This window comes from Sinocyclocheilus anshuiensis, unplaced genomic scaffold (assembly GCF_001515605.1).
Source record: "Sinocyclocheilus anshuiensis isolate Anshui unplaced genomic scaffold, SAMN03320099.WGS_v1.1 scaffold117, whole genome shotgun sequence".
Taxonomy (NCBI): Eukaryota; Metazoa; Chordata; class Actinopteri; order Cypriniformes; family Cyprinidae; genus Sinocyclocheilus; species Sinocyclocheilus anshuiensis.
Genome location: NW_015536624.1, coordinates 1,458,117 through 1,485,877, shown reverse-complemented (window position 1 = coordinate 1,485,877; position 27,761 = coordinate 1,458,117). Strand labels below are relative to the sequence as shown.

General features: G+C 35.8%; 1 protein-coding gene across 1 annotated transcript in view; it reads left to right on the top strand.

Annotated features, from left to right (window-relative positions):
* Positions 1-27,761, top strand: part of LOC107704923 (SH2B adapter protein 3-like) — a 53,750-nt gene that overhangs the window by 18,156 nt on the left and 7,833 nt on the right. Inside the window, exons 2-5 of the mRNA XM_016507984.1 lie at positions 1,159-2,148; positions 23,524-23,628; positions 25,289-25,383; positions 27,004-27,129. Coding sequence (XP_016363470.1) covers positions 1,186-2,148; positions 23,524-23,628; positions 25,289-25,383; positions 27,004-27,129 — 1,289 coding nt within the window. The 5' untranslated portion in view covers positions 1,159-1,185. The remainder of the gene's footprint in view (positions 1-1,158; positions 2,149-23,523; positions 23,629-25,288; positions 25,384-27,003; positions 27,130-27,761) is intronic.

Sequence of the window (27,761 nt, the reverse complement as noted above, 5' to 3'; positions counted from 1 at the left end):
ATTGAGTTTTACAGTTTTATCTTTACCAAATTCTGTTTTCCATTATTTTCTGGATTCCATTTTAATGGTTCCATTAAACTTTAATAATCAAAAGCATCTCCAATTAATTGATTTTATTTAAAAAAAATAAATTAAAAAAAATACTGCACATTTAAAAAAAATTTTTTTTATTAAAAAAATCCGAACATCAATAAATATCACGCAACAGATTAACCTACCATTAAGTAACTTGTGCATTGTTTTACTTACTTCTTTTCATATCCATAGCAGAAGAAATACTACTGACCACGCTTCAGGAAGGTATCCAGTTATCGCTGAATAAAACGCACAACGGAGGTAGAGACATTTTAACTGATGAAACTTGAGGAAAATAAACATACGACTGCACAAAATATATGGTTTATCTGTGTTCTTCAATCTTGGGTATTTTTATAAGGAAAGTATATTTATAATGCAATGTTAATCGACATGGCCTTTATCACTATATAATACTATCATTCTGTAATATGAAACCACGTCTGGTCACAAAAAGAAGTATTTCCAACACTCGACTATGTTATTAAGTTAATTTGGAGAAAAAGCATGTCAATAATTATATCTTTGTTGGACAACAGTTTTGTAAACAGGCTCATACACATGCAAAACTGTATCGCACACGTACTACTGTAGTACATTTATTCAGACCGATTTTCTGTGCACTCTACAGCCCTAACCAAACCAGTTACAGCTCGAGCTCCTCATTTAGCGATAGGCTACTCCTCCTCAATTTCACGTCCGCTTTCCGTGATGTCTTTCTTATCGTGGGGAGAATTTTTACCGGTATATCGCAAACGATAAGATATCGCCCATCCCTAGAGTCCACATGTTAACCTTTGCTTGAACATACTGCATTAGCTTCAAAATAAGGCGTAAATGAAGTGTGAACTTGATCATTTTATCATTAAGCAACTTGAGGCAGTGCTATACCGTGAACGCAGCCATACACAATATACTTTAGTTGCTGCAATTAGGGTTGCAACAGGGCAGAAAATTTCAGCTAAATTTCCGGAAAGTTTCCAAACTTTCTGAAATGTTTCCAGAAATGTACTGGAAATATTCTGCACCCTTGCCACAATATAGCGCCGTCAGATTTTAATGTTGTTCATCTGTTGTTCGCAGTGATTCCCTGCTGTGCTGGTTACTGCAATGAATGGTAACACTGTCCAGCAGACCACGAGCACTGCATCATCCGTAGCACCTCCTTGTGGATGGAGGGAGTTCTGCGAGTTGCATGCCAGCACCACGGCCCGAGAACTTGCCCAGCACTACCGGCGCTTCGTCAGAGAGTGGCCGGTGCAGGATGTGGTCCCGCCGGAAAGTTTCTCGAAGCAGTTCAGCGCCCTCTTCCAGCACCACTTCAGCTGCGAGGTGGCTAAAGATGCAGAACCCGCCCTGCGGCCACCACCGCCTCCTCCCTTGCTACCCATGACTGGCCGCTTACGCATCACTTCCTTCTCGGGGGTGCTGGATTACCGGGAGACCATGCGGCCAGGAGTGACTCCGCTAGTTGCTGTGTTGACACCCAAACCAGATGCCGCAGGCGTCCCTAGAGAACAGGAGCAGTTGCTGCGATGCTCTCCTGCAGACACTACACGCAGAACGCGGCATCATAGCCAGGAAGACGAACACCTGGAGCAGAGGACTGGGTCTGAACGATACTCGCCCCCTTTGTTTTCCTTCCCTTCCCGTAGTGACGTAACCAACTTTTCCATCAGGGGATTTCGAGAAAGCGTATGCCGATTCTTTAAGAATTCCCCCCAAACTGATGAACCTTCAGGTGGTTGCCCAAGGGACGATTCGATCAAGGGGGGCGGACCCTCAGCGACTGTTGAATGCACCTCTCAAACCCCACCTCAGACTGTGCAGGTACCCGCCCATTGCACTTCGCAGAAGGGTGCGCGGTGGGAACGATGGAATCTGTTGCGAACTATGAGACAGAGGCAAGAGACAGGAAGTGTTTGTAAAGAGGGGCAGCTGCGGTACCTGGAGGTGGATGACACTATCTCAGACACACCCCCGCTTTGGCTGCGCTGCCACCTGCAGGTCAGGAGGATCAACGAGCACACTGCTAGTGAGAAGTACCAGCTGGAGCTCTATGACCCACCCAAGGTAAGGCGAACTTTCGAGATCTTCATATATCTTTCAAGAGTGACTACTGCTGTTGTTTTTGGCCTGATTTGATAATTGTATTATTTGTAGTTCTTGTTGGCTCATAATAGCTTGGTATATTGGTTGGATCTTTTATTTTAGATTATTTTTTTGAAGGAGGTCAACTATTTAAAACTTGGCAAAAAAAAATCTAATGGAAATTTGGAAAATTCTGTCATCTTTTACATGTATATATGGCACATCAGGATGTGTTGCACAAAGTTTGACGTCAATGACAAATCATCCAGTTACATTTGTAAATTTTGGTATGGAAACTGCTGTGTCTTGTCTTGAAGTGTTATGTTTATATGCAAATATAAAATGAAATTCAAGAGCTACATTAAAATATGGCACGTCAGTGTATTGCAAGAAGTTTGCTGTCAATTACAAGTCATGCTAGAACCAATTGCATTTGTAATCTGGCGTGATTTGTTTTGAAGCATTATATTTTTTAATGTGAATGCGAATTAAGGGCTATGCTGTGTTTAGTTAATAAAAATGTAAAGTTATTTCACATTTTTTCAAATATGACATGCCAAGACCTGTTGCCAGAAGTTTAATTTTAATGAAAAATCACAAAAGAAACAATTGCGTTTTAAAATTTTGGCATGATATGCAAATATTGAATTGCATATTTAAATGAAATTAAAAGATTGAAGAGCTCCGTCATTAAGTTAATAAAAAATGTAAGTTTCATTCAAGTATGTATTGCACAGAGTTTGATGCCAATGACAATGCCATGCAAGAACCAGTTGCATTTGAAATTGTTGACGTCACATCTTACGTGACTTGTCTTGAAGCGTTATATTTAAATATATCTAAATGTAAACTATGTGTTGTAGCTATAAAAATGTGAATTTCATTCATGTATATTCAAATATGGCATGTCAGTGTGTTGCGTTATGTTTGTTGTCAATGACGTCATGCAAGAACCAGTTGCCTTTTTGCGTGACTTGTTTTGGAGCGTTATACGTAAATATCTGCAAATATTCAAATATGTCACTTCAAGATGTGTTGCACAAAGTTTGTTTGCAATGACAAATCACACAAGAACCAATTGCATTTGTAACTGTTGTCTTGAAGCCTTATGTTTAAATATATGCAACCGTAAATGAGATTTGAGAGCTGTGCTGTGTTTTAGTTAATAAAAAATTCACATATGTAAATATGGCACTTCGAGATGTGTTGCACCAGGTTTCATGTCACTGGCATGTGAGAACCAATTGGGTTTGATAGCAAAAATGGTGAGAAGGGTCATGAGGCCTTAAATTTGAATCTATGTGAATACAAATGTGAGCTATGGCAGAGGGGAGGATTTTCAGCAAATAACAACTTTTAATATAATATTTAGCAAGTTTAAAACAGATCTTGCATTCTGCTGCGTGTATCCTTTTTTGCTACATGGATTTAAAACAAGGATGAGTAAATGATGAAAATGGCATGATTCATCTAGTATGTGATATTTTCACATTAACACTCATTTAGCCTAATTAATCCACCCACATTTAAGACAAACTGCCTACTTGAAACAGGATCTGATTGATACTATTAAGTGTAATGAAACTAATAAGGACACAATTACGGTTTCGTCTGCCTTTCTTTCCACCTTGCTCCTGGTTACACAGCATGATAGCCTAATTGCTAGTTTTGCTAGTTCATTCAGGCAGCAAATGACGTCTGCTCACTTTAGGGGTCACAGCACGGCTGTATCAAGGCTCTGATTGGCTGCTGAGGAATCTTGGCAGAGAGGCGAGGACTTGCTCTGAATGTCTATGTAAGGGAAAGGCAACGTAGGCCAAGAAAGTTCAAACACTTAAAGTGTATACACTCCAATAAATGTCAGAAGCATGCACACATGTTTTAGTTTCAAATTAGCGATGCATTCTTCGTTTTTTTTAAAAGAGAGAAACAAACATGTAGGCTTTTGCTGTGCATGCATCATAGTTTATTTCGCTGCATGCATCTTACTTATGTGTGTGCTTAATGTGTGCACTGGTGTGTGAGCGTGGAGGCTGCATTATAGAGTGCACACTAGTCCATGCCTTGATTCTGTAACTGTGCACTCTATGTTTGGTGTGTTCACTACAATAGCAACAGTGAGGGCAGCTATGCTAAGAGAGGAAGCTGCAGGCTGGCTGATAATTTCTTTGCGTGAGAAACTTTGTTTCAGGGAAGTCCTAACTTTAAAACCAGCCTGTGCACAGCAGATAAATTAGTATGATTATCTGCTGTCAGATTTCACAGAAGTGTTGTATTATTATCAAGTTAAAAATGACTAGCTCGACCAGAGACAAAGTGCTAACATATTGTGTGCATGTATATACTGTATATGTATGTATAGCAATGTGACTGCAGAAAGCCACGAGCGACCAATCAGAATCAAGCATTGGAAAGAGAGCCTTGCAATTTATATGTGTCGCAAAACTGTATGCTTTCTTACGTGTATATGATGTTTTTTGGAAGGCTTGAGAAACATCTGGTGTTGGTCTCAAATGGTGTTCATTAAACAGGGCTTCTAGGGCTGGAGACCACAGACCTTTAATTGCCGATGTAGTCTGAACAAGTTTGGTGGAGTGCTTAGAAAGTTTAGTAAAAGCTTAGAAACCTTAAAATGAAAAGAAGATTAATATGGACACCATGAAATCCAGCAGTGTGCAATGCATTTGAGCTCATGAAGTGTGTGGATTTGTGGATTGGATGAAACTTTATAGACTTGTATTTGTGTTGTATATGTCGAAGTCTTCTGATGTGGCTTGTTGGTGTGTGATCAAGCAAGAAAGAAAACAGGCTGTATCAAAGTTAGATTTCAGATTTTGAAATTATTTTCATGTCTTGTTTTTTCTAGTATTATTTGCTGTACAACAATTGCAGCCAGTGCTGTGGAAAATATTTCTAATTCTAGAAAACCGCATCCTCCCATCTGGAGCGTGTTAGAGCTTCACGGTGACCTTATGCACATGCAGATGCTCACACAACTACATCCAGAGTCGTTTCAACTCTTTAATAAGCGAACAACCAAATCAGATCAGCAACACAATATTTGGTATAAAAACAGGCTGCACGGATTTAAACTGAAACTAATGTCCAATTGCATAAGATATATGGTAGTTGTTTATTGTGTTTTTGCTTGCGTTTTTATAAAGTGAAATATTGATAGCACATCTTACAGGCCACCTTGGTTCTGGCAGTATTTTTCTTATTTATTTTCTTCATAGAGATTTCAAAAAATATTGAAGCAAACCAACTAGCTCTGAGATGATTCACAACTTGCTAATTTAGCTATATGAAGCAAAAAAAAATGCATTAAAGTAAAAAAAACTGAAAAGACACTATTCTCTATGGAGAAAATGAATGTGATTTTTACTTGCAGAATCTGACTGTTAGGCTCTGTTTACATGCCCTCGTTTGTTTTCCCTTTGACTTTTGAAGAAACAGTTTGAAACTTGACTGAAACCCAAACTGAGACTCAAAGTTTCATTTCTTAACATGATCAAGGGCTGCTCTGACCTCTAACCCGTCTTTATCAATATGAAAATCTGCAGATTGATAAGTAGGCCACAGTCATCAGTCATAGCGAAATCAGACATGTCCCTTTTTCCCCGAAAGCATAACACTTGACAATTTAAAACCAAGAATTATATCACACACAGAGATGCAGACAGCAGAAAACGCTCTGATGCATTTTCAAAGATGTAAAGGCACACACACATAGTTGCAGACCGTGCGCTGGTTCACATGATGATGACGACAGCATTTTTGATTTAGATCAAAACTGCAAGTTATAATTTTCCTATGTGTCAAGTTTTTATAATTTGCATGATTTAATTTGAATTGTATTGCATGCATTGTTTTCAGTGCATTTCTCTTTTTTCTCATTTGTCATTTGGGAAATGCATTATTTGAAATTGTACTTTCATGTCACATGTGGTCTGTTTGGTTCGCAACCAATTTGGAATATAATAATTTGAATAGCCTGAAATAATATTAAATCAAATAACATTTAATTTATAAATGTTTAATATAAAATTAATTAATAGTCAGACATTATTGGTGTATATATTTATTTATTTATTTTTGGGTATTCGTGCACATTGTTTGGCCTTTTTAATAATTCAGTGTTTTTACACCTCATGGTTTCCATTAACTGACTGGTTTGTTTTGTCTGTGATCGGCTGCTTTATTTATTTACTGATGTAGCTCAATCATTAGTAGTGAAGCACGTCTGTCAGCATAACTGATTCACACTGGTACACACTCTCGGCGTCTGCAGCATCGGGACTGAGATGAGATCCTTTGTTTGCTTCGCATATGACAGTTCCTCATCTTTGGGTGGTTGTGTGTTTTTGTGTAAAACACATTCACCCAATACTTTTGAGAGCTGTGCGCTCAGAGGACAAACATGGCCATGTGGGTGGTGGGTGTGAAACAGCCCCTGCTCAAAATATTGACTGTGTAACACTGCAGTGTCGCCTGTAATTCAACAGTACAGCCCCATGACTGACGCCTGTCTTATGCATCACTGAATGCTTATTTTTTGGACTGAGCCACTGTTGAAGGCCCCAGTGTGAATATTCACAATAGCTGTGCGGTGTGTGAAATAAGTGTATACAATGAGTTTTATAGGTCTTTTTAGAATAATTAGTCCTAACGGTAACACATTAGTATAGGTACCAATAGGGCTCGGCAAAAAATCGAATGCGATTTTCATGCGAATCTCGTCAGTAGAGCCGCTTCTGGTGATTAGTAGTAAATCTCCAGCACATGCTTTCAGATGGAGCGGCATTTACTACACAGATTCGCGATTCAGACACTGATTCAGACGATGACTTGTCAGTTTGAGAGTGCTTTTACTGATTCATTCAAAGAACCGTATGGAAGAATATTCAGGAAAGGAATTGCAAATTGTATTTTCAATTGTGTTTTCCGTATGTGGACACTAGGCTTGCCGCGATAGACTGTGCTGACGGATTTAAACTTTGTAAGTTATTTGTTATTTTATATTAGGCATAGCCTGCCCTATAGCATGGTGCATTTTTATTTGTTTTGTTAATAAAAGTTCTATGTTTTATATATACGCTAAAGTGAGTTTGACGTTGTATTTTGTTGTTGCATTCAAGCAATTGACGCCGAATTGCCGCTAATTCGAAAGTGAATGTAAAATGCGCACGGCGCTTTTAAGCTATTTGAAAGCGAGGAAAAGAGGGAACGCCCCCGCCCCCACGGTGATACCGGTATTACCGGTGTTGTCACACGTCGATTAACCGGTGGGAAAATTTCCTTACCGTCACAACCCTAGTGGACGCATAAATTGACATAATCCAAATGCAACTGCAAATCTTGCATTACTGTTTGCGTTTTCACTTTTGCGAACGCAAAGTGATTGCCAAATTTCAAATGAAAAAGCAAAGTCCATTTGCAACTGTATTTCCCATGTCTTACGAGTTATGAGCCTGTCATATTTAAATAACAATATTAATTACCATACTTGCTTTTTCACTCTCTCTGTGTCGCACATGTAACCTGCCAAAACTCAAATGGAATCGCAATTCCTTTTGCATTTGAATTTCCGATGCTTTACACGGAAACCTGTCAATCAATATCAGGGGCTGGACTATAATTTGGGGCGTGTTTGTTTTGGGAGGTGATGTCACTCACAGACGACCATATATATATATATATATATATATATATATGATTAGGGCTGCCCCCGACTAAAGATTTTTCTGGTCGACTAGTAGTCGTTCATTTGAAGCATTAGTTGACTAAGCGCACGTTTATTAATAAAATATAATAATGAACCTTTAATTGCATACATAGCCTATAAGCTCTCAAGCACACGAATAAGCTTGCCACAGCACAGCGACAGAAGAATTAATGATTATGAATGTGTCAGGGAAAAACAGTAAGGAGGCTGCATTAACATTTTAAGAATTTATTGCTAAACTAGTGCTTTCTTTATTCTCTGTTTAAGAGATGAAGTCGGCGACACTGACTCATCATCTTTGCAGCAGTGGATGCGTCTGTCTGCACTTTTAATAAGGATTACATAATCTGAGAATATTTGTTTTTCATTTGAATTGGCTTACTTGAAAGTTGACATTTCGCTCTCTATAGATTTATTTTTTTCATGTCTGTAAGACAAATTATACATGGAGTTTCGGAGTTTCGTGCTCAAGTTTACAGAGACTGAGACGCCAGAAAGCACATCCTGTTTGCTTTCATTATTTTACAAAAGCGCAATGTTTTGTTGTTATTGTGAGTGCACAAAAATAAACGTAGAGTCTTTACAGATTTGAAAGATGTATTACTCTTATCTGTATGAGCAAAAATAATGGAGTATTTTAAAAGCAAGTGAGCGCACCGGCGCCTCCATCTGTCCTGCAGTGAGTGTTCAGCCTCCACACTCCGCACAGACACTTCAATAGCGCACATTACATTGAGCGGCCATGTAAAGTTGCTAATACTTGCATATTTCAGATGATAAGCCATATTTAAGGTCGATGAATGATAGGCGAGCGTTTGGATGTCCTGCCCGATGTAGCCTACTGTATTACCACATAGACCACCCGTTAACGATCCGTGTGACTTCGCCAATGTGGATTTTTATTTATTTATTTATTTTCTGCGATTAAGCGACTAATAAAATTTTGGTCGACCAAGCCTCTTCTGGTCGACAAACGGTTAGTCGACTATTAGGGGGCAGCCCTATATATAATGCAATTTGCAATTCCTTTTGAAAAAAGTCCTGATTCTAACGATGGCGCCGACGGTGATGGCTGCCTCCATGGCGTGCTCCGCAGTTTTCCTCGTATGTGTAAACATACCTGGCAATAAAGCTCATTCTGATAAAGCTCATTCTGATATTCTTCCATAGAACTGGCTCACATGAGTAATTTAGTCCAGAATTGGACAGCGTTGGCCATGCTATAGGTTTGTCATTGTGTGCAGTCGGCAACGATCCAGACAATTCAGACCGATAACTTTTGAGTTTGCTTTTGACTGATTCATTCAAAGAACCAGTTCACATAAATCCTTTTTTCCTAAATTGGACTACATTGGACGGGCTGCATGTTTGTTGCTGCATGCAGTGACAACACTATAGAATTTGAGCGACCTAATATTGCTAAACTTAGTGAAATGTAGTTTGAAAGCACTTTTGAACCAATTTATTAAAATAAGTAGAATAAAAACACTGTAGTAGTCATAATTTTAGCGGTGTCAGACCCATCCAGACACTGTAATTTGCATCATGCGGGTTTGAATTTTACCATCTTATTTCTTATCCACGAGTGTGTAATTTACACCTGGAATTTTTGTCTGACCACACTAGAGATGCATTGGAATGATTGTATATATGCAATCCAGCTAAAAAATATCCAGATATGAAATGCATGTTAATGCCAGGTGTGAGGCCTTATTTGTTATTTCTGCATCGCATGAATCCAGCGGTCTTCTGCGTGTCAGGATGAGCAGAGGCCATCTCAGGTGCAGAGACCTGCTTTTGTTTTCAGTTTTGGTCCTCTGACATGAGCACATGGTGTTTAGGTTTCTCAGCGTGGTTTTCAGTTTGTGTTCATGTGTAAAGTATGCCTGGGCTCTTTAATTTGTATATCAAAGGTGTTTGCTAGCAGCGTGTTTGTGTAAATGCAGTGAAGTGTTGTGCAGTGTGTTTTTCTCTCAGCTAACAGCTGTTTCAAGATGGGTCTACACTGCAGGTGGCGACGTGACGCTCCACTTTTGATGTGTCATACCAAGACCGTTTCGATGCAGTATAGATGCTGTCAATCATTGCAGTAGGTGTATTTTTGATTTGTTGCATTGTTTTTGTGATATATACTGCAACACAAATTGAATGTATACTGCGGTTGCAGTCTAGACTTTATCATGTTACAGGTGATGTAGGCCTATATTCAAATAATAAATCAGAAGAATAAATGACAGTCCGATTTGCTTCTGCATCAAAGTTTAAAATAAAACCATTTTTTGGTTGGACTAAATATGCTAGGCAGATAAAATATTTGCATTTATACATTTTTTATTAAATTAAAATGTTATTTAATTTTTTATTAATTAAACTTTGTTCATCTTCGGAACACAGATTAAGATATTTTTGATGAAATCTGAGAGCTCGCTGACCCAGACAGCAACACAACTAAAATGTGAATGCTGTCCTGAGTTCGAAGTAAGCAGCAGCGCCATGCGCATGCGTTGTTTACTTGCAGAGGAAAGAACGTGGATGCATTGTGATGCTCTCCACAATGGCAGCACACCGCAGCAGACAGGATGAGAAGTCGTTATTTTTGTTTTCTTTGCGCACAAAAAGTATTCTCGTAGCTTTGTAAAATTGCGTTTGAACCTCTGAGGTCACATTTTATCGATGTCCTTGCTACGTTTCTGGGCCTGGAAACATTTCATTTGTGTTGCTGTCTATGGAGGGTCAGCGAGCTCTCAGATTTCATCAAAAATATCTTAATTTGTGTTCCGAAGATGAACGAAGGTCTTGCTGGTTTGGAATAACACGAGAGTAATTAATGACAGAATTTAGATTTTTGGGTGAACTATCCCTTTAATAAATAAATAAATATTTATTTATTTATTTATTTATTCATTGCAATGCAACAGAGTAGCCTAAGATGATTTCATGTCATCAAAAACCACACACACACACACACACACACATATATATATATATATATATGACACATGACATTTATGGTAGAATTTTATTCAATATGTAATAATAAAAATTAATATAATTCTACCATAAATGTCATATTAATATTTTAAGTGTTTATTTATGTGACAGACTAGACTGATTGCAAGTCATAAAAAGACCAAATAACTAGTTCAAACAGTAAATCAGAAAAAAAAAAACAGCAAAAAGTTTTAACCATAAAGCTTTTTTGTTTGGAATAAAGATGCCAAGCAGATTTTATTTTAATAAAAATAAAATAAATCAGAATGTATTTTAAATATTTTTCAAATAAACAAATTTTTTTTTTTTTTTTTACATTTTTAAATACAACTTTTTTTAATTATTTACTATACTATTATATACTATAAGGTTATTATTATTATTATTATTATTATTATTATTATTATTAAATACTAAACAATTCAATTCTACCTAAATGCCATATTAATAAATATGAAAAATCTTTATGTAACAGAAGAATATCCTAAGATAAAATATAATATGCCTTTACTTTGGACATTGTTTTAAAATGACAATACATTATTTGTCAGCAGTTTTTGTATGAAAAATCTTTATGTAACAGAAGAATATCCTAAGATAAAATATAATATGCCTTTACTTTATTGTGTATTTTTTCCATTTAAAATTTAGTATTTTTCCATTTAAAAAAATGTATATGGGAATTGTATTGTTATCCACATTTTTAGAATATGGAAAATTCTTCTTCTTTTCTTTACCTCTCACCTACCCCAAGTTAGAACATATTATTTTCTGGCATGCAGCGAATCACTAGCAGTTGCAGTCTAGCTGTGAGTGGATTATAGATTCTATATTGTGAGCATGTGTGAACATTGTTGCAACTCTTTATGTTAAAACCTGCAACCGCTGAGCTGGTATACCTGACCTCACTGAGCTACCCTTGGAAAGCACCGCTCGCTCCCCCTCAATCTCTCTTTCTCTCTCTCTCTATTCATCTCTGTCTCGTTGTGTGCGTGTAGGTGCTGTGGTTCAGCTCCTCTAGTCCGTAAACAGGATGCTCACTCGACCTGTGAATATGAAGATGAATATGAGTAGCTGTGTGTGTGTTTTATCGTGTATTTTACCATGTTGTGTCATTGTACTCACACTTTCCAAAGTGCATTTATTGTGAATAAGCCAATAAATATTTTTATGTAATTTAAGGGCCGGTGCATTTTCTCAACATGCTATTGTTACAGGCGAACAAGTGTTTTTGAATCTGCAGCTACAGATAAACTGCTCAAGCTGGGAGAAAGATTGAATTAAAAAATGAGAAAAAAATAAAACCTTTTTCTAAATGCATTAATGCACTTTTTTAGTTTTTTCTTCCCTGCAGTGCATTTAATGCAAAAATCACTTTATGCATCACTAGCAGTTGCAGTCTAGCTGTGAGTGGATTATAGATTCTATATTGTGAGCATGTGTGAACATTGTTGCAACTCTTTATGTTAAAACCTGCAACCGCTGAGCTGGTATACCTGACCTCACTGAGCTACCCTTGGAAAGCACCGCTCGCTCCCCCTCAATCTCTCTTTCTCTCTCTCTCTATTCATCTCTGTCTCGTTGTGTGCGTGTAGGTGCTGTGGTTCAGCTCCTCTAGTCCGTAAACAGGATGCTCACTCGACCTGTGAATATGAAGATGAATATGAGTAGCTGTGTGTGTGTTTTATCGTGTATTTTACCATGTTGTGTCATTGTACTCACACTTTCCAAAGTGCATTTATTGTGAATAAGCCAATAAATATTTTTATGTAATTTAAGGGCCGGTGCATTTTCTCAACATGCTATTGTTACAGGCGAACAAGTGTTTTTGAATCTGCAGCTACAGATAAACTGCTCAAGCTGGGAGAAAGATTGAATTAAAAAATTAGAAAAAAATAAAACCTTTTTCTAAGTGCATTAATGCACTTTTTTAGTTTTTTTTTCCTGCAGTGCATTTAATGCAAAAATCACTTTATGCAATAACACAGCTAGCGGTGGATGACGAGTGGTTTTGCTAGCTGTTTCAGATTACAGAAAATATCCCTTTTTTAAAGAAAAGTAAGATATTTGTCCATCATCGGGAGGTTTTGACTGACACAGGAAACTTGCTCTCTTTTTTCTTCTGCGCTTCTCCCTCTCCCTCTCTCTATCTCTGTTTCTTTCTTTCATGTGTATTTTCTCAGTACTAAAGCTGTGGTGGGGCTTTCGAGAGCAGCAGTAAAGGTCAGAGTGATTGACACTCTGTTTTAGCAGCGAACAGGGAGAAAGAGAGGGAGGTAAATAAATGAAGGAGTGTAAAAATAAAGCCTGTGAAAACCATGTGCAAACCATTCTGACCTAGGAAGGGATCAGTGTTTAGCACAGCATGCACGTTTGTACAAATGTGTGAGTGTGTGTTTTAAAAAGAAATGTAAAAGAAAATGTTATATGCTGAAAAACATGATAACTGTCAACACCACTGAAGAGCATTGATATAATATACTGAATATATACTCTAAAATGTATTTTTTAAAATTAAGTATATATGGAATTCTTTTTAAAAAATGTAGAAAAAATTTTGAAAAATATTAAGTTGAATTCATATACATACTAGCAGCGCCGCTGCTGGCCAAATGGGTGCCCTAAGCAGAATTGTATTGTTGTGCCCCCTCTCTCAAATATTATGAAAGAAAAAAAACACCTACTATAGGGGTCAACATTTTTAATTAAGTATATATGGAATTATTTTCAAAAAATGTTGAAAAAAAATATTAAATTGAATTAATGCAAATATTAGTAAAATATTAAAATGTATATTTGTGTAAGGATTTTATTAACAGTTATTTCAATGAAAAAGCATCAAATGTAAAGTGTCACATAGAAATTGTTGGAATGTCAATTAAATTTTCACTGTAAATTACAAGAGGACTTCATAAAACTGTAAATTTTACAGTATTTTACTGTAAAAGTTAATGAAATGTTCCATTAGATTTATTACAGTTGTATGTAGAGATCGACCGATATATCGATTTACCGATATTTTTCCCCGATATTTAAGCATTTTACAATAATCAGATATCGGTTTTGTAATATCGGATTCACCGATAAACGCCGCCATCTTGGGGAATGCTTTGAGAATTTCACGCAGGATCACCATTGCAGCGCATCTGAGGGGAAACAAGACAAAAACAACGGCGTGCAAGGATACTTGATTTACTGTAGTTAGTAAACTTTATTTAACATAACAGCCATTAATGCACAAATTAGATGTATTACATAAATGCCTGATATGCAGTTTATGCAGCTTGGCTCGAAGAAATGGAGACGAACTCACGGAGTCACGTAAAATAATCCGTCATGTCCTGTCCCAATAAAGACATAACTTTGAATTAAATTTTATAATATGCAGCCATGAATGGGCGCATGTTGGAAATAAAACAGTGAATTAACATTATCCAGTGAATTATTCTTGACTCTGGACCTATTAAACATCTTATAAACCTACTAAAACTGTAGTTTAAAATGAAGTTGATATGACTCCTTTCTTTTATTTATTTTCTCCATTTGAAAACATTAGACCTTCTACATTTATTTTGCTTATTGTTAATATTAGTGTTGCTGCTGATGCTTTAAATAAAATGTTTTTTTATTGTTGTAATGTGAAGATTAAATTTAACATGAAAGACTGCTCATTTTCAACACTTTTTTTTTAAGATGACTGAAAGGAGGAAAAACCAAAGTGAAGTATGGACTTACTTCACAAAGTCATTTATTTACTTTATAAGAGTGAATAAATATCGGTTCTGCATATCGGTTATCAGGCACATAAACATGCAAATAATTGGTATCGGTATCGGTTATAAAATATCAATATCGGTCGATCACTAGTTGTATGCACACACACACATATATATGCAAAAAGCTGTATATGCTATAGTAAGAGAACTTATCGTTAACCAATTAACCGCTTTTACTGTAGCATTTTTACAGTTTTTACAGATTGTGTGTATATATTTGTGATGCTATGCTAAATGATCATATTTTATTTCTAAATTTCAATTGTATTGTTTTATCACTTTTAAAAGATATTATATTATTTAGATTATTATTTGTTTATAAATATTTTATTTATGCTTGTCTGTGTGTGTATATACAGTGATGCTATGCTAAGTTAATTTAAATGTACATGTATACAGACACACACACACACACTTTATTTTTGTTTTTATATCTATATACATTTCCAAATAATTACAGTACATATATATTTGTTCAGTCATAACTGTACTTTTATTAAGCAGACCATAACCAAGACCATAGACTTCAAATCTGTACTTCGTAAGCCTACCTTCTCACAAAAGATCATCACTGAGACATCTCTTCCTAGTGTCGTTGTTGTGTTGTCAGCGTCATGTTGTTTCTAGATTCCTTTCCGATTGTTATTGCTAATTTCATTACGTGACTCATTTTGAAAGGTTGTTCTGAGAATGTGAACAAAAGCAAAAGTAACTATTAGGAAGTGGAGTTATTCAGATGAATGGCGTGGTTGTTTGTTGTGGCATTTTAAATGGCACTCGTACACAACACATGCACAATTAAACCGTGTGTTAAATGTGGTAACACCAGAGAACATCTGTGAGTTGAAATTAAACTTTTAATGTGAGGATGAGCCATGAAATCCTTATGCAATAATTTTTTTTTTTTAAGTTAAATCAAGTTGATAACAAATAGACTGTGAGGTTGGCCTTACTGGCATCTCATGCATTTGCACATGCACAGCTGTTATTATACATTAAAACTTAAGTTGGCTGGACTCTGAATCGCAGGAAATGCACTTTAAACTTGTCAGAAAATAGATAAACAGCATTCTACACAGCTTCGCAAAACGTTTGTGTTGTGTAGAGCGAGAGTAAATATTCCAGCCTCCGACAAACAGAAACAGGGGCCAAATATGGTCATAGAAATCAAGCTAATGTGGATTTCTTCGTTTAAGAGCTGTCATGATTTTTCACACTCGGCAGGCAGCAGTTCTGGAAGTCACTTCACAACAGTGTTGGGGAAGCTAGTTTGAAACTACATGCAAGCTACCCTTGCAAAAGAAAAAAGTAGTTAGGTACACTACAAGCTACGACACTGAAACTAGTAAATATCTTTTTAAATGTACGATTTTCTGGCATAGAACCACTGAAGGTATTTGAATGAATAGAGTTAAATTAAATTAGCAAATGTTTTGTTTGTATTTTTACTTTCCATGTACATTTGAAGTAAAATTCTTTTCTCTACAGACATCATGAATTGATTGCTATGGATTTTGTTATATTTCAATCGGTTTCCAACTCCTGATGCTTCTGGTCTATGACTTACTAGTTTAATGCATCTTCTGTTAGTAAACATATGTATACTAGTTTTAGTCTTTTTTTCCCACACAGCAGTGTGTATACTAGTCTAAATCCTCTTCTGTTTGTAAACATTTGTTTACTAGTTTCATTCATCTTTTGTTTTTACTCGTATTTATACTAGTGTAAACATCTGTTGTTAAACATCTGCATAATACTTTAAACCATCCTTTGTTCATAAGCATATGTATACTAGTTTTAATCCTCTTTTGTTGTTCGCAAACAAATGTATATTAGTTTTAATTGCCTTTTGTTCATGGTTGTATGCATATTAGTTTAAACAATCCTTTTTTTGTAATCATATGTATATTAGTTTCATTCACCTTTTGTTTGCAATCTTACATATAGTTTAAATCATCTTTTGTTCATAACAGTATGCATATATATATATGGCCAAATAGGTGCCCTAAGCAGTATTGTATTGTTGTGCCCCTTACCTCAAATATTATGTAAGTAAAAAAAAAACCCGCCTACTATAGGGTTCAAAATAGAACTTTAATAAAATATAAAAGTAAATAAATAAATAAATTCTACTTAAATTGTATTATTTACAAATTGTAATTGTAGTTCTAGACACGGTCTAGAGCTACAATTGTAATTTGTAAATAATACAAATTAATAAAGTCATAGCTATGATTTTATTAATACAGTTGTCTGATTGATTTCATAGTCTCAAGCATTCAGAAATCACACAAAAGAAAATTAAGCAGTTTTACTACAATAAAACCATGGTTCATTTTTGTAAGGGTTGTGAAGTCCTCATGTTTTTTGTTGAAGAAATTTTAGAGGCTGTGTCATCTATCGCAAAAAGGTGGCCAAAAATTTGTGGTTACCTGGCTACAAGAACCATGATTTTTGGTTTTATTTAAAACCATGGCTAATTTTCATAAGGGAACATGAAAACTTAGAGAGAATATTAGATACGTTGGTGGTGGTGAAATTATTACCGACATTAAAACACGTTATTTACGTCAACAGCCAAAAAAGTTTCACAGGATTATGAATGTAGGTTACGTGATGCACAGGCTTCATCTTCATCTTTTTTCTTTTTCTTTTCTCGACCCCGGATTGCTGATGTCTTTTCACGGGCATAGTTGTGCATCAATTATGATCATTTGCATTCAGCCGCAAACATGAGGTGCCAGCTGTCGCGGGTGCGGATGCGTGAATGGCGCGTCACTGCCTACTGCATACACCGTAAAATGATATATATATAAGGTCATGTTTATATTTTTATTTATGTATATGTTAATTTTAATATTAATATAAAACAGAAGTCTTGTGTACATGCATGTTTTTACATTGTACTTATATTTTTACAAATACCTATATGTAATTACATCTGTAATTACATTTATAATGTAATAATAATTATAATGTAATTACACAAAGTTGACCCATCCCTTACACCTTAACCCACCCTTAAACCTACCCATTCCACCAAACCTGTCCCTAACCTTACCTGTATCCCACCTCGATAGCAGCAAAAGTGTTTTGCAGTACAATATGAACACAATAAGTACATTGTACTTATTTTTTGATGTAAGTACATAGTAGTTAAGGCCACCTAATATAAAGTGTGACCCTAGTTTTAATAATCTTTTGTTTGTAATGGTATGCATGCTAGTTTTAGTAGATGTTTGTATGGAAGCAGATTAATCTCAATAATAATTCACGCAAAAGACACGATGCACACATGCATATCCCAATTCACATGCATGATGAACCCAATTCACGTGCACGAAAAAATATATATATTCACAAAAAACAATTCACGTGCACAAAATAAGAATATATATTCATAAAATATGTTTCACAAATGCAAAACAATTCACAGATGTACAACTGTGTACAAAAAATGTAAATGTTTAAAATTCATGAGTTCATCATGGACTGTGAATGTGTGAATAGCCTTGGATTTGTGTGTGTATTTTCGAGAGTTTCTTGGCAGCGAACTCCTCCCACGCGGGACACGCATACTATTTAGCCAATCAGATTTGAGCCTGTCCATCGACCAATCATAACCCGCTGTGGGCATATGATGCGCGTTATTGTTCTTCATTTCATTTCAATTAGCTAGCCTTGTAAAGGTGTATTGTTTCATCTTTGCATGCTTACTTAAAACTTGGAAGTAAAATCGGTCTTTTAGACATACTCGTTAACGTGACCAGTGTAAGCCAGCAGCTGCTGTTTAGTCCAGAGTGTATTATGATTTAATATTGATCGGTTCTTATGCTTATTTAATAAATAATCATTATTCACGTGGATGCCATACCACATTAAGATTCATAAACTCAATGTAAAGCATAAAATGAGGTTTTGAATGATGGGACATGTCGTAAATAAATAGAAAGTTTTTGGATATTTTTCAAGCAGTCTTTTGTGTTTTTGTTGATTGAGGACATAAAAGAGCTGTCACAGCAGAGCTTGTCTTGTGTGTCAAGTCCTGCGATGGCACGCATTCAGCTGATGATGATGTATGTGATAACATGCACACATTGGAAACCATGTACATTTCATTTAAGTTGGTTTATGCTGCAGTTTCAACAGATTTTTTTTAAGTCATGCATTATTATTACTACATTTATTTTAGAATAGAACCCTATGACTTTGTATGTGTTAAGGCGTAAAGCTTTGTTATGCATTATTAAATGTTCTTGTTATTGTTCTGGCTTTATGTCAGAATTAAAACATTCAAAGCAAGTCGGTTGTTACAGTTGCTGTATAAGATTTATTAAAGTTTAAAGTTTATTCAAGTTTTCTGAATACTTTGGGAATGAAATGTCCATGAAATGACCTGACCATGATTCATTGTAATTTGCCTGTAACATGAAATATGAATTGACAATTATGAGGGAATACAAACATAGCACAACTACAGCTGAGATTGGCTCGATACCAGTTTGACGCTGTGCTAGACGTTCTTCAGTCAAAGGGTATTCAAACCTCAATTACACTGAATGGCTGGTATTGTGTCCCATTTAGAGTCTTTAGCATTCTTTTAAAGTAAACGTTAATGGCCGAATGATAAATACAAGTATCAGTGTAATACATTATGTGAAAAGTTAATTAATCAAATGTTTTAGATCCAGTCTTCAGTGTATCTCTCTCTCTCTCTCTCTCTGTCAGGACGTGCCAGATTTTGGTCTGATATTCAAAGCAGTTAACACCTTGGCTTGTTAACTCTTATACCTTTACAAGAGATATAGATACAGAAAGAGCAGGAAGCATAAGATAAATTGATAAAAATAACTGAATAAAATTTACTGAAGAATCTTTGTTGCATTACTTTTTATGATCAGTCTGTCTTTGTCTGACCAGCATAAATTCCACAACTGTCACCAAGCAAATACAACTGCTGCTTCCCAACATCGTCTTGTGTATTGTAATCTCAAAGATTTTTTCATCACAACTCAACATAAGATTAAACATTAACAATGGTTAATCACAGTAAAAAAAAAGTAAATGAATGTTGATTACATTAAGAAATGAATACATAAAGGTAAAAAACAGATAAAGATTAATGTGAATGAAGAGGTCTGTAACTGTCATCCAGATGTTGTGCAAAGTGTTTAAATCCTGAAAAATGCAAGGAAAACAATTAGTGTGTATTAATTGAACACTGCCTCCTGTTGCACAAATGGTGAGTACAAACACACCGTTATTCATACACTGAGTTCTTGTGAGGTCTATTCATCTTTATATAAAGCTGCTATGATGAGGGCAGGGTCAGCGCTAAGTGGGAGCTAGGCTGGACATTGGCCACCCAGTGTTGCTGAAAAAAAACAGGGCAATGAGCAGAATTCTTTCTTCATTTTGGCCAATATACGGGACATTGTGGCTAACACAAGACTTTTTTGGCAACACTATCTGTTTTCATAGCAGCCGCTGGCTTACACTGATCACGTTAACGAGTATTTCTAAACGACCGATTTTACTTCCAAGTTTTAAAGGGGTCATATGACGTTGCTAAAAAAGAACATTATTTTGTGTATTTGGTGTAATGCAATGTGTTTATGACGTTTAAGGTTAAAAAAACACATTATTTTCCACATACTGTACATTATTGTTTCTCCTCTATGCCCCTCCTGTCTGAAACGGGTTGATTTTTACAAAGCTCATCGGTCTGAAAAGCAAGGTGTGCTGTGATTGGCCAGCTATCCAGTGCGTTGTGATTGGCCAAATGCCTCAAGAGTGTGACGGAAATGTTACACTCCTTACAAAACTGTGATGCCGTGTCCCGGCGCGACGAGACAAAAACAATCAAACCCATTATAAACGAGGCATTTGTTGCATCCAGTGGGAACATAATTGCTGATTATAATGACTTATACTGTCTTTTTACACGTTGCGTTGCATCGCGCTGCGTAAACATAAAACCATGTCTGCATTTGTGATCGGAGAAACGACAAACAACAAGCGCTACTCTACACTGCTCAAAACTCGCGTTTGAATCGTCAGTGGCAAATATGAAAACATACTTACAGGCTGTGAGTCAGAACAGCCGGCATTGTGGTCTACTCTCCCAGGTTCAGGAAACAGTCCTCCGTAAAATGCATTGCACACGAATATTTGGTTTGAACTGTTCTGGAACAGTGTTGTAAATACAACTTAACCACTGATTTCTAGTTGTGTCCTCTTTTGGAAGGCCAAACAAAGTATTTTCGCTTTCGCAACGAAACACACAGCGTCTCCACGACACGGCGGCGGCGGTAACAATACTACAGCGAGAATCAAAGGTTACACCTTCTTTCTTTGCGTGAACTCATCGGTCTGAAAAGCAAGGTGTGCTGTGATTGGCCAGCTATCCAGTGCGTTGTGATTGGCCAAATGCCTCAAGAGTGTGACGGAAATGTTACACTCCTTACAAAACTGTGATGCCGTGTCCCGGCGCGACGAGACAAAAACAATCAAACTGCACAAACCTCTGCTGAACCGTGACTTGAACTGTGGTCTCGCACTGATGACGTAACATCCAGGTAGGTTATGATTGGTCGATGGACAGGCTCAAATCTGATTGGCTAAAGAGTACGAGTGACTCGCGTGGGAGGAGTTCGCTGCCAGGAAAGACACACAAATCCACACAAAATTGTTTTTTGTGAATATATTTTTTTTTCATGCATGTGAATTGGGTTTCATGCATGTGAATTGGGATACGGATGTGTGCATCGTGTCTTTTGCGTGAATTATTATTGAGTCTAATCTGCTTCCATAGTTTGTAGCTATACTACTATTTATATACTACTTTAAAGGATCTTTTGTTCATCCGTATGTACACCAGTTTAAATGATGCACCAATCATCTTTTATTAGCAACTGTATGTGTACTAGTTTAAATCATTGTTCATATGTAGCCATATTCATGCTAGCTGTATAAAATGTTTTGTCCGTAAACATATTTATATGCAGCCAGAACTGTCATTATTGTATAATGTGTGATAGGAATTGCTCCTTAAACTGAACAAGAAACATGGATGTCAAAAGTTATCAAATATACAGCTATTTTATAGTAATGTCTTGATAATATCTTTGATGCTGATTCTCAGACTCAAACTAAGTCGTCTTTAGTATTAGTTCCTAGAATTCTTATAATTCAACATCAGAGTTGCTTATATGGAAATCTGCTCCAAGTTTAATAGCAAGTTTCTTGCATTTGCGAAGAGAAATGGAGAAGAGAAACCAATCATCTGTTTTACCGTATATGTGTGTGGTTTAATACTTCAATCACTTCTTGTTCTGCTGGAATTAGTGCAGAAGTGTGCGTGGATGTGAATGAGTCAGTGGTGTTTTCTACTCTCCTCTGTAGTAGTTGACTGCAGTTCAAAGAGGAAAGATCGTAATATTACAGCACCGTTGATTTGGCATGAGCCTGTGTGTGTGAAGCTATTTTAAGCCTTGATTCAGTCTGACTCACTCAAAATGACAGATTTCGTTTGAGAGAGAAAGAGCTTCTTTATTCCCAAATCTTTGATGTGTCAGATCTAACAGGACACACTGGAAATTCCTGCAGCATAGAGCGTCCGGATTCATTTGCAGCTCTCACAACTTCCCGGAATCCGCTCTCATTTTTTCCCAAGGAGATTTGGTGTGCGTGTGTATTTTGTGAGTGTGTATATGTGTGTGTAGGCGTAGGTCGAAGGTTTCAGATCACGGGTCATAGCTCCATTCTCTCTTAATTTCCAGATGAGCATTCTTAGCTAATCCCAGTAGAACAAGGAAATCATCCCCCTCTGTTTTCCCTCTCTCCGTTCAAACCCACACTGGAGTGTGTCATGCACTAGAAATCTATGTTTTATCATTGATGACATAGTCCTTGTTTGTCAGATTGTATGTCTGAGTGGTGCATTATGTTTTATTGATTTATAAAGAAACTTGTTTGGTTTTGAGTCAGTATGGGAGAACAAATCTATGGAAGCTTGTTTCCACCACAGGATAAAAAATAAAAGAGTCAATTGCAACTTTTTATCTCTCTGACTTTTTTCTTGCAAATGTGAACTTATAGCTCACTATTCAGACTTTTTTTTCTCAGAATTGTAAGCTTATATAGCAGTTCTGAGAAAAAAGGTCAGAATTGTGAGATAAAAGTCACAATTAGCTAAATGTATTATTTTATCCTGTGGCCGAAAAACAAGCTTATTCCATAGGAGCAAAAAAAAACGGAACTGAGAGATGTAAACTCAGAATTCTAAGAAAAGAAAAACAGAATTGCATGATGTAAACTCTGAGTACTGAGAATTCTGAGTATAAACTGCAATATCTTGCAGTTCTGAACTTTTTGCAAGGAAAAAAGTTTTTTTTTGTGCAATTTTTACTTTTCTCCGAGTTGCCTCTTTTAATGGAGTCTGGCAGGAACAAGCTTCCATACAATTCAGAGTTTATTTCTCAATGTAAAATTTTACATTTGCATTTATTTTGCAGACACTTTTATCTCACAAATGAGAACAATATAAGCAGCAGTAGTGTTCAGTTCCTGAGTAATAATTCTTATAATGCCGTGTCAGAGTTGCTGTTGTGGAAATCTGCTCTAAGTTTAGTAGCTTTTAAAAAGACAAATAGAGAAGAGCAACTTTTTCAAGAGAAAACATTTGCTACCGTACAACATTTAGGCTAATGCATTTACAAGGGTAGTAAAAATGCAACATACAAGCACAATATAAATAGTAAAGGAGGTTTTCAAGTTTATATATGGAAGCAAATGTTTCTAAAGACATTATGTAACTGTTATATGATTATATTAAGAAAAAGTGTTGCTTTCTTTGTGTTTTAGGACTACAAAACTCCAAAGCTTACTGTACCCTGTTCAGACATCCAAGAGATTCGACGCTGTAATCGCCTAGAGATGCCAGACAACATGAACACATTTGTCTTAAAGGTGAACGAAGACACATACTGTCATAAATTATTACACACTGATTCATTTTATTGATAAACTAATATATTCAAGAGGCTGATTCTTTTGGATGATATTAGGCCATTTTAAGAATATGTGTATGCACGTCCTGTTTTCAAAATTATTTTGGTGCAGGTTTTTAGTAAATATTGCATGCAATAAATCAATGCTTATTCAATTTTATTACATTTATATAGAATTATTGAACTAGTATGTAATATATAAAGTGGGGTCCAAAGGTTTAAGACCACATTGAAAGTATTTATTTTTTTATTTTACAATTATACAAATGTTTCTTTATAACCTTATGACCTTCTTTATAAACTTTCAAAAATATTTCAGATTGTGCACAATTTTTAGGACTGATCATGAAGTAAACGAGTGTCACTGATTATGTGGAATCAATGGTTTTTGGAACCCGCTGTATATGATTTGAAAATCTTGTTTGACTCTTCTTGGAAATTTAATCGTTTCAGAACTGGAAAGGAGAACTCAGTCTTTGATTTTTTTTTTTTTTCTTTTTTTTTTCTTTGCTTTCTGCTGAAGTCGTCATGATTAGTGGTTGACCAAAATGGGTTTTCCTTTGGTCTCTGCTGATATCTAGAGAGCAGTGGCTGATGGCCAATCTAATGCAGTCGATGATGCCAGCACCACGTGGTGCGACAAGCTTTTTTCTATCTGAAACTATACAGTCTTAATAATTACTATGCATGCAGTTTTTATGCCTAATAGAATTCAGAATAGTTTTTCATTTAAATATATTAAAATAAAAGTTTTCTATATTTAAATAAAAGCTTTTATGTTCTCATAATAATTGAGAGACTACATGGAATAGTATCTTTGAAATGTATATATTTAAAAAAAAAAAGAAGCTTTTATGACCTCATAATTATTGAGAGACTACATGGAATAGTATTTTGGAATGTATATATGTATTTAAATAAAAGCTTTTGTGACCTTATAATTGAGAGTTATACATTTAAATAAAATGTTTGTATATTTAAATAAAAGGTTTTATGACTATATGTGTATATATATCATTTGTATTTAATTAATTTACATTTTTTATTTATATTTTATTAAATATTTTATTTTAGCAATTTGTTTGCAAATCTAGCTTCAAATTTACTCAAAAATATTGTAAAACATGATGCATATAATAATCAAAATAATCCAAAGTCAGCCAATTAAAGGGATAGTTCAAGTTCAAGATCACGGTCCAGAAACGTAGCAAGGAGGTCGGTAAAATAATCCATGTGACATCAGGGGTTCAACTGTAATCTTACGAAGCTGCAAGAATACTTTTTGTACGCAAAGAAAACAAAAATAACGATGGGACAGAGAGCTCTCAGAATTCATCAAAAATATCTTAATTTGTGTTCTGAAGATGAACGGAGGTCTTACGGGTTTAGAACGACATGAGGGTGAGTAATTAATGAGAGAATTTTCATTTTTGGGTGAACTAACCCTTTAATCGGCCTGAAGAATAACTCTCAGATCCTGTATTTGGTATGCATATGAAGGTTCAGTAAGAATGTTTTTTATGAATCTCTTACGAAACAATCAAGTTCATTTCTAAATCTTTTATTGTCTTCTGTTCTGTTGGTTGATGTGTTTCTTTTTTTCTCCATTCTCCGCTCAGGTTACTGGTCATCCGGGTAGTTTTCTATTTGAGGCCGATAATGAGCAGCAGGTGAGCTCTTGGACCACAGAGCTCAGAGAATGCATCACCAGCAGGTGAGAAGCGGCGCTTTCTGCGTTTGAACTAAACTTACCTCTGAAGATCCCAGACATCTGCTAAAGTTCCTGACATTCCCCTACTGAGAAAACCCACTGACTTCCTCTTTTACACACACACACAGAATAAAACCAAACTTAGTGCTAAAGAAATCCTCATCAGTTGAGTTATCGCATATTTTAGTATGTTTAAAAGTCTTAATTTAGATGTGCTTGGTTTGTTTGCTTGCAGACATGTCCACACACACACACACACACACACACCATCTGTGTGTTCTGCACATGCTGAGTCTTTTACAAAAAGTGTATTTGTGTGTGTGCAAACGCATGCGTTTCATTTCCTTTTATTGGTGTGAGGGTACTGAGAACTCAAGCCTGTGTGAATATATCAATGAGTTTTAGGAAGAGAGAGAGAGAACGAGAGTGAAGTCTTCCTGTTATTCTGATTACTAAGAATCTCAAGAACTTGACTCAGCACATCTAATGGCCTCCTTTCTCTCCATGCCCCCTTCTCTCTCTTTTTCTTTTCTCTCTCTCTCGTTAGCCTTTTTTTTTTTACCCTTTTTTCAATCCACACTTTATGCATGCGTTCGTCTTGACATAAGAGCATCGTATACAATAGTGTTTTCACTTGTCCAAGAATTACACGACACATTTCCTGACTCGAACCAAAAGCTTTTGTGCTGCTTTCTCCCGCAACTTCCCCTAAAGCCCCTCCCCGAGTCTTGCTTCTGCTCTCTTTCTGTGTCCTTTCCTTCATTTTGTCCCTATAGGTTTCAAAGTCACGTCTGTTTTTCTGTCTAATTCTCGTCCTATAAGATCTGCTCTCCTCTTGACCCAGTTTCTTGCTGTGTTCATTGCATTCATATTTATTTATTTATTTTACGATTTTCTCCCAGTTTTTCATGAGTTTTTACTAATTTTATTTCTTTTATTTACTAATTATAAATATAATATTTTAATTTAAATGCTAGATTTTAATGAATATGTTCATTATATAGTTATTCAAAATAATTATATTTTTAATATATTGTAAATATTATAATGTAATTTATATATATATATATATGTGTGTGTGTAAGTAACAATTATACCAGAATTCATTTTTAAAGTCTCTATTTTGATTATTTGAAGAATAGCAATAAATAACAATAATTAATAAAAATTTATTTTACTAAAACAATGTAATATAGTTGCTATAAAATGTCATATGTAATGGAAAATAGAACTAGAAATAAGGTAAAATAGTGTAATTATTTTAAAATAATTTAAAAATATATTTTTTAAAGTTTATCAATTAAAATGTATTTTTAAAAAGAAAAGCATTCTTTAAAATAAATGCCAACTGGTTTTATGCTTTGTAATGTAATGCAGTGACATCCACACATTTGTAAGTGTTACTTAAGGGTCCACATGTTTTTTAGGGCCACTGTATGCATGCCCAAAAATAACTGTTATGTCATGTCATGTCATGATCGTTGTTGAAAGCTTTGCTTTGTAGCGTGGACGCAGCTTAGCATATGTGATGGGATGTTATTGACCGCATGACATACTGTGACCTCTTCATTATGCAATTAAAGGAGTTCATAGATGTTTATGAGAGTGTAAGTGTGATTCCAGGTCAGATAGTGTGGATGGAGAACCGTTTCCTGTTAGCGACTCACTCAACGCAGCTTGCAGAGGGAGTACAGAGCCTGGCGGCCAGGGCGAGTCACGTACACAAACGCACTCTCTCTTACTTAAATATCAACACTTATATTAAAGGGTTAGTTCACCCCAAAAATGAAAATTCTGTCATTAATTACTCACCCTCATGTCGTTCCAAACCCGTAAGACCTCTGTTCATCTTCGGAACACAAATTAAGATATTTTTGATGGAATCTGAGAGCTCTCTGACCCTCCCATAGACAGTAACGCAACTGAAATGTTCCCAGACAGAAACGTAGTAAGGACATCGGTAAAACAGTCCATGTGACATCAGTGGCTCAACTTCAATTTTGCAAAGCTACGAGAATACTTTTTGTGCACAAAGAAAACAAAAATGACGACTTTATTCAACAATTCTTCTCCCCCGAGTTACATCTTCTGCCATTTTGGAGAGTATCACAACGCATACGCATGCTTTACCCTAAGTGTAAACAACGCTGATTATGCCGATTACATTCATGCACGCGCTTTCCTCCCTAACGTAAACAATGACGATTACGTTCTTTGGTACTCTCCAAAATGGCGGAAGACGTAACTCGGGGGAGAACAATTGTTAAATAAATAAGTTTATTTTTGTTTTCTTTGCGCACAAAAAGTATTCTCGCAGCTTCGCAAAATTGAAGTTGAGCCACTGATGTCACATGGACTGTTTTACCGATGTCCTTGCTACG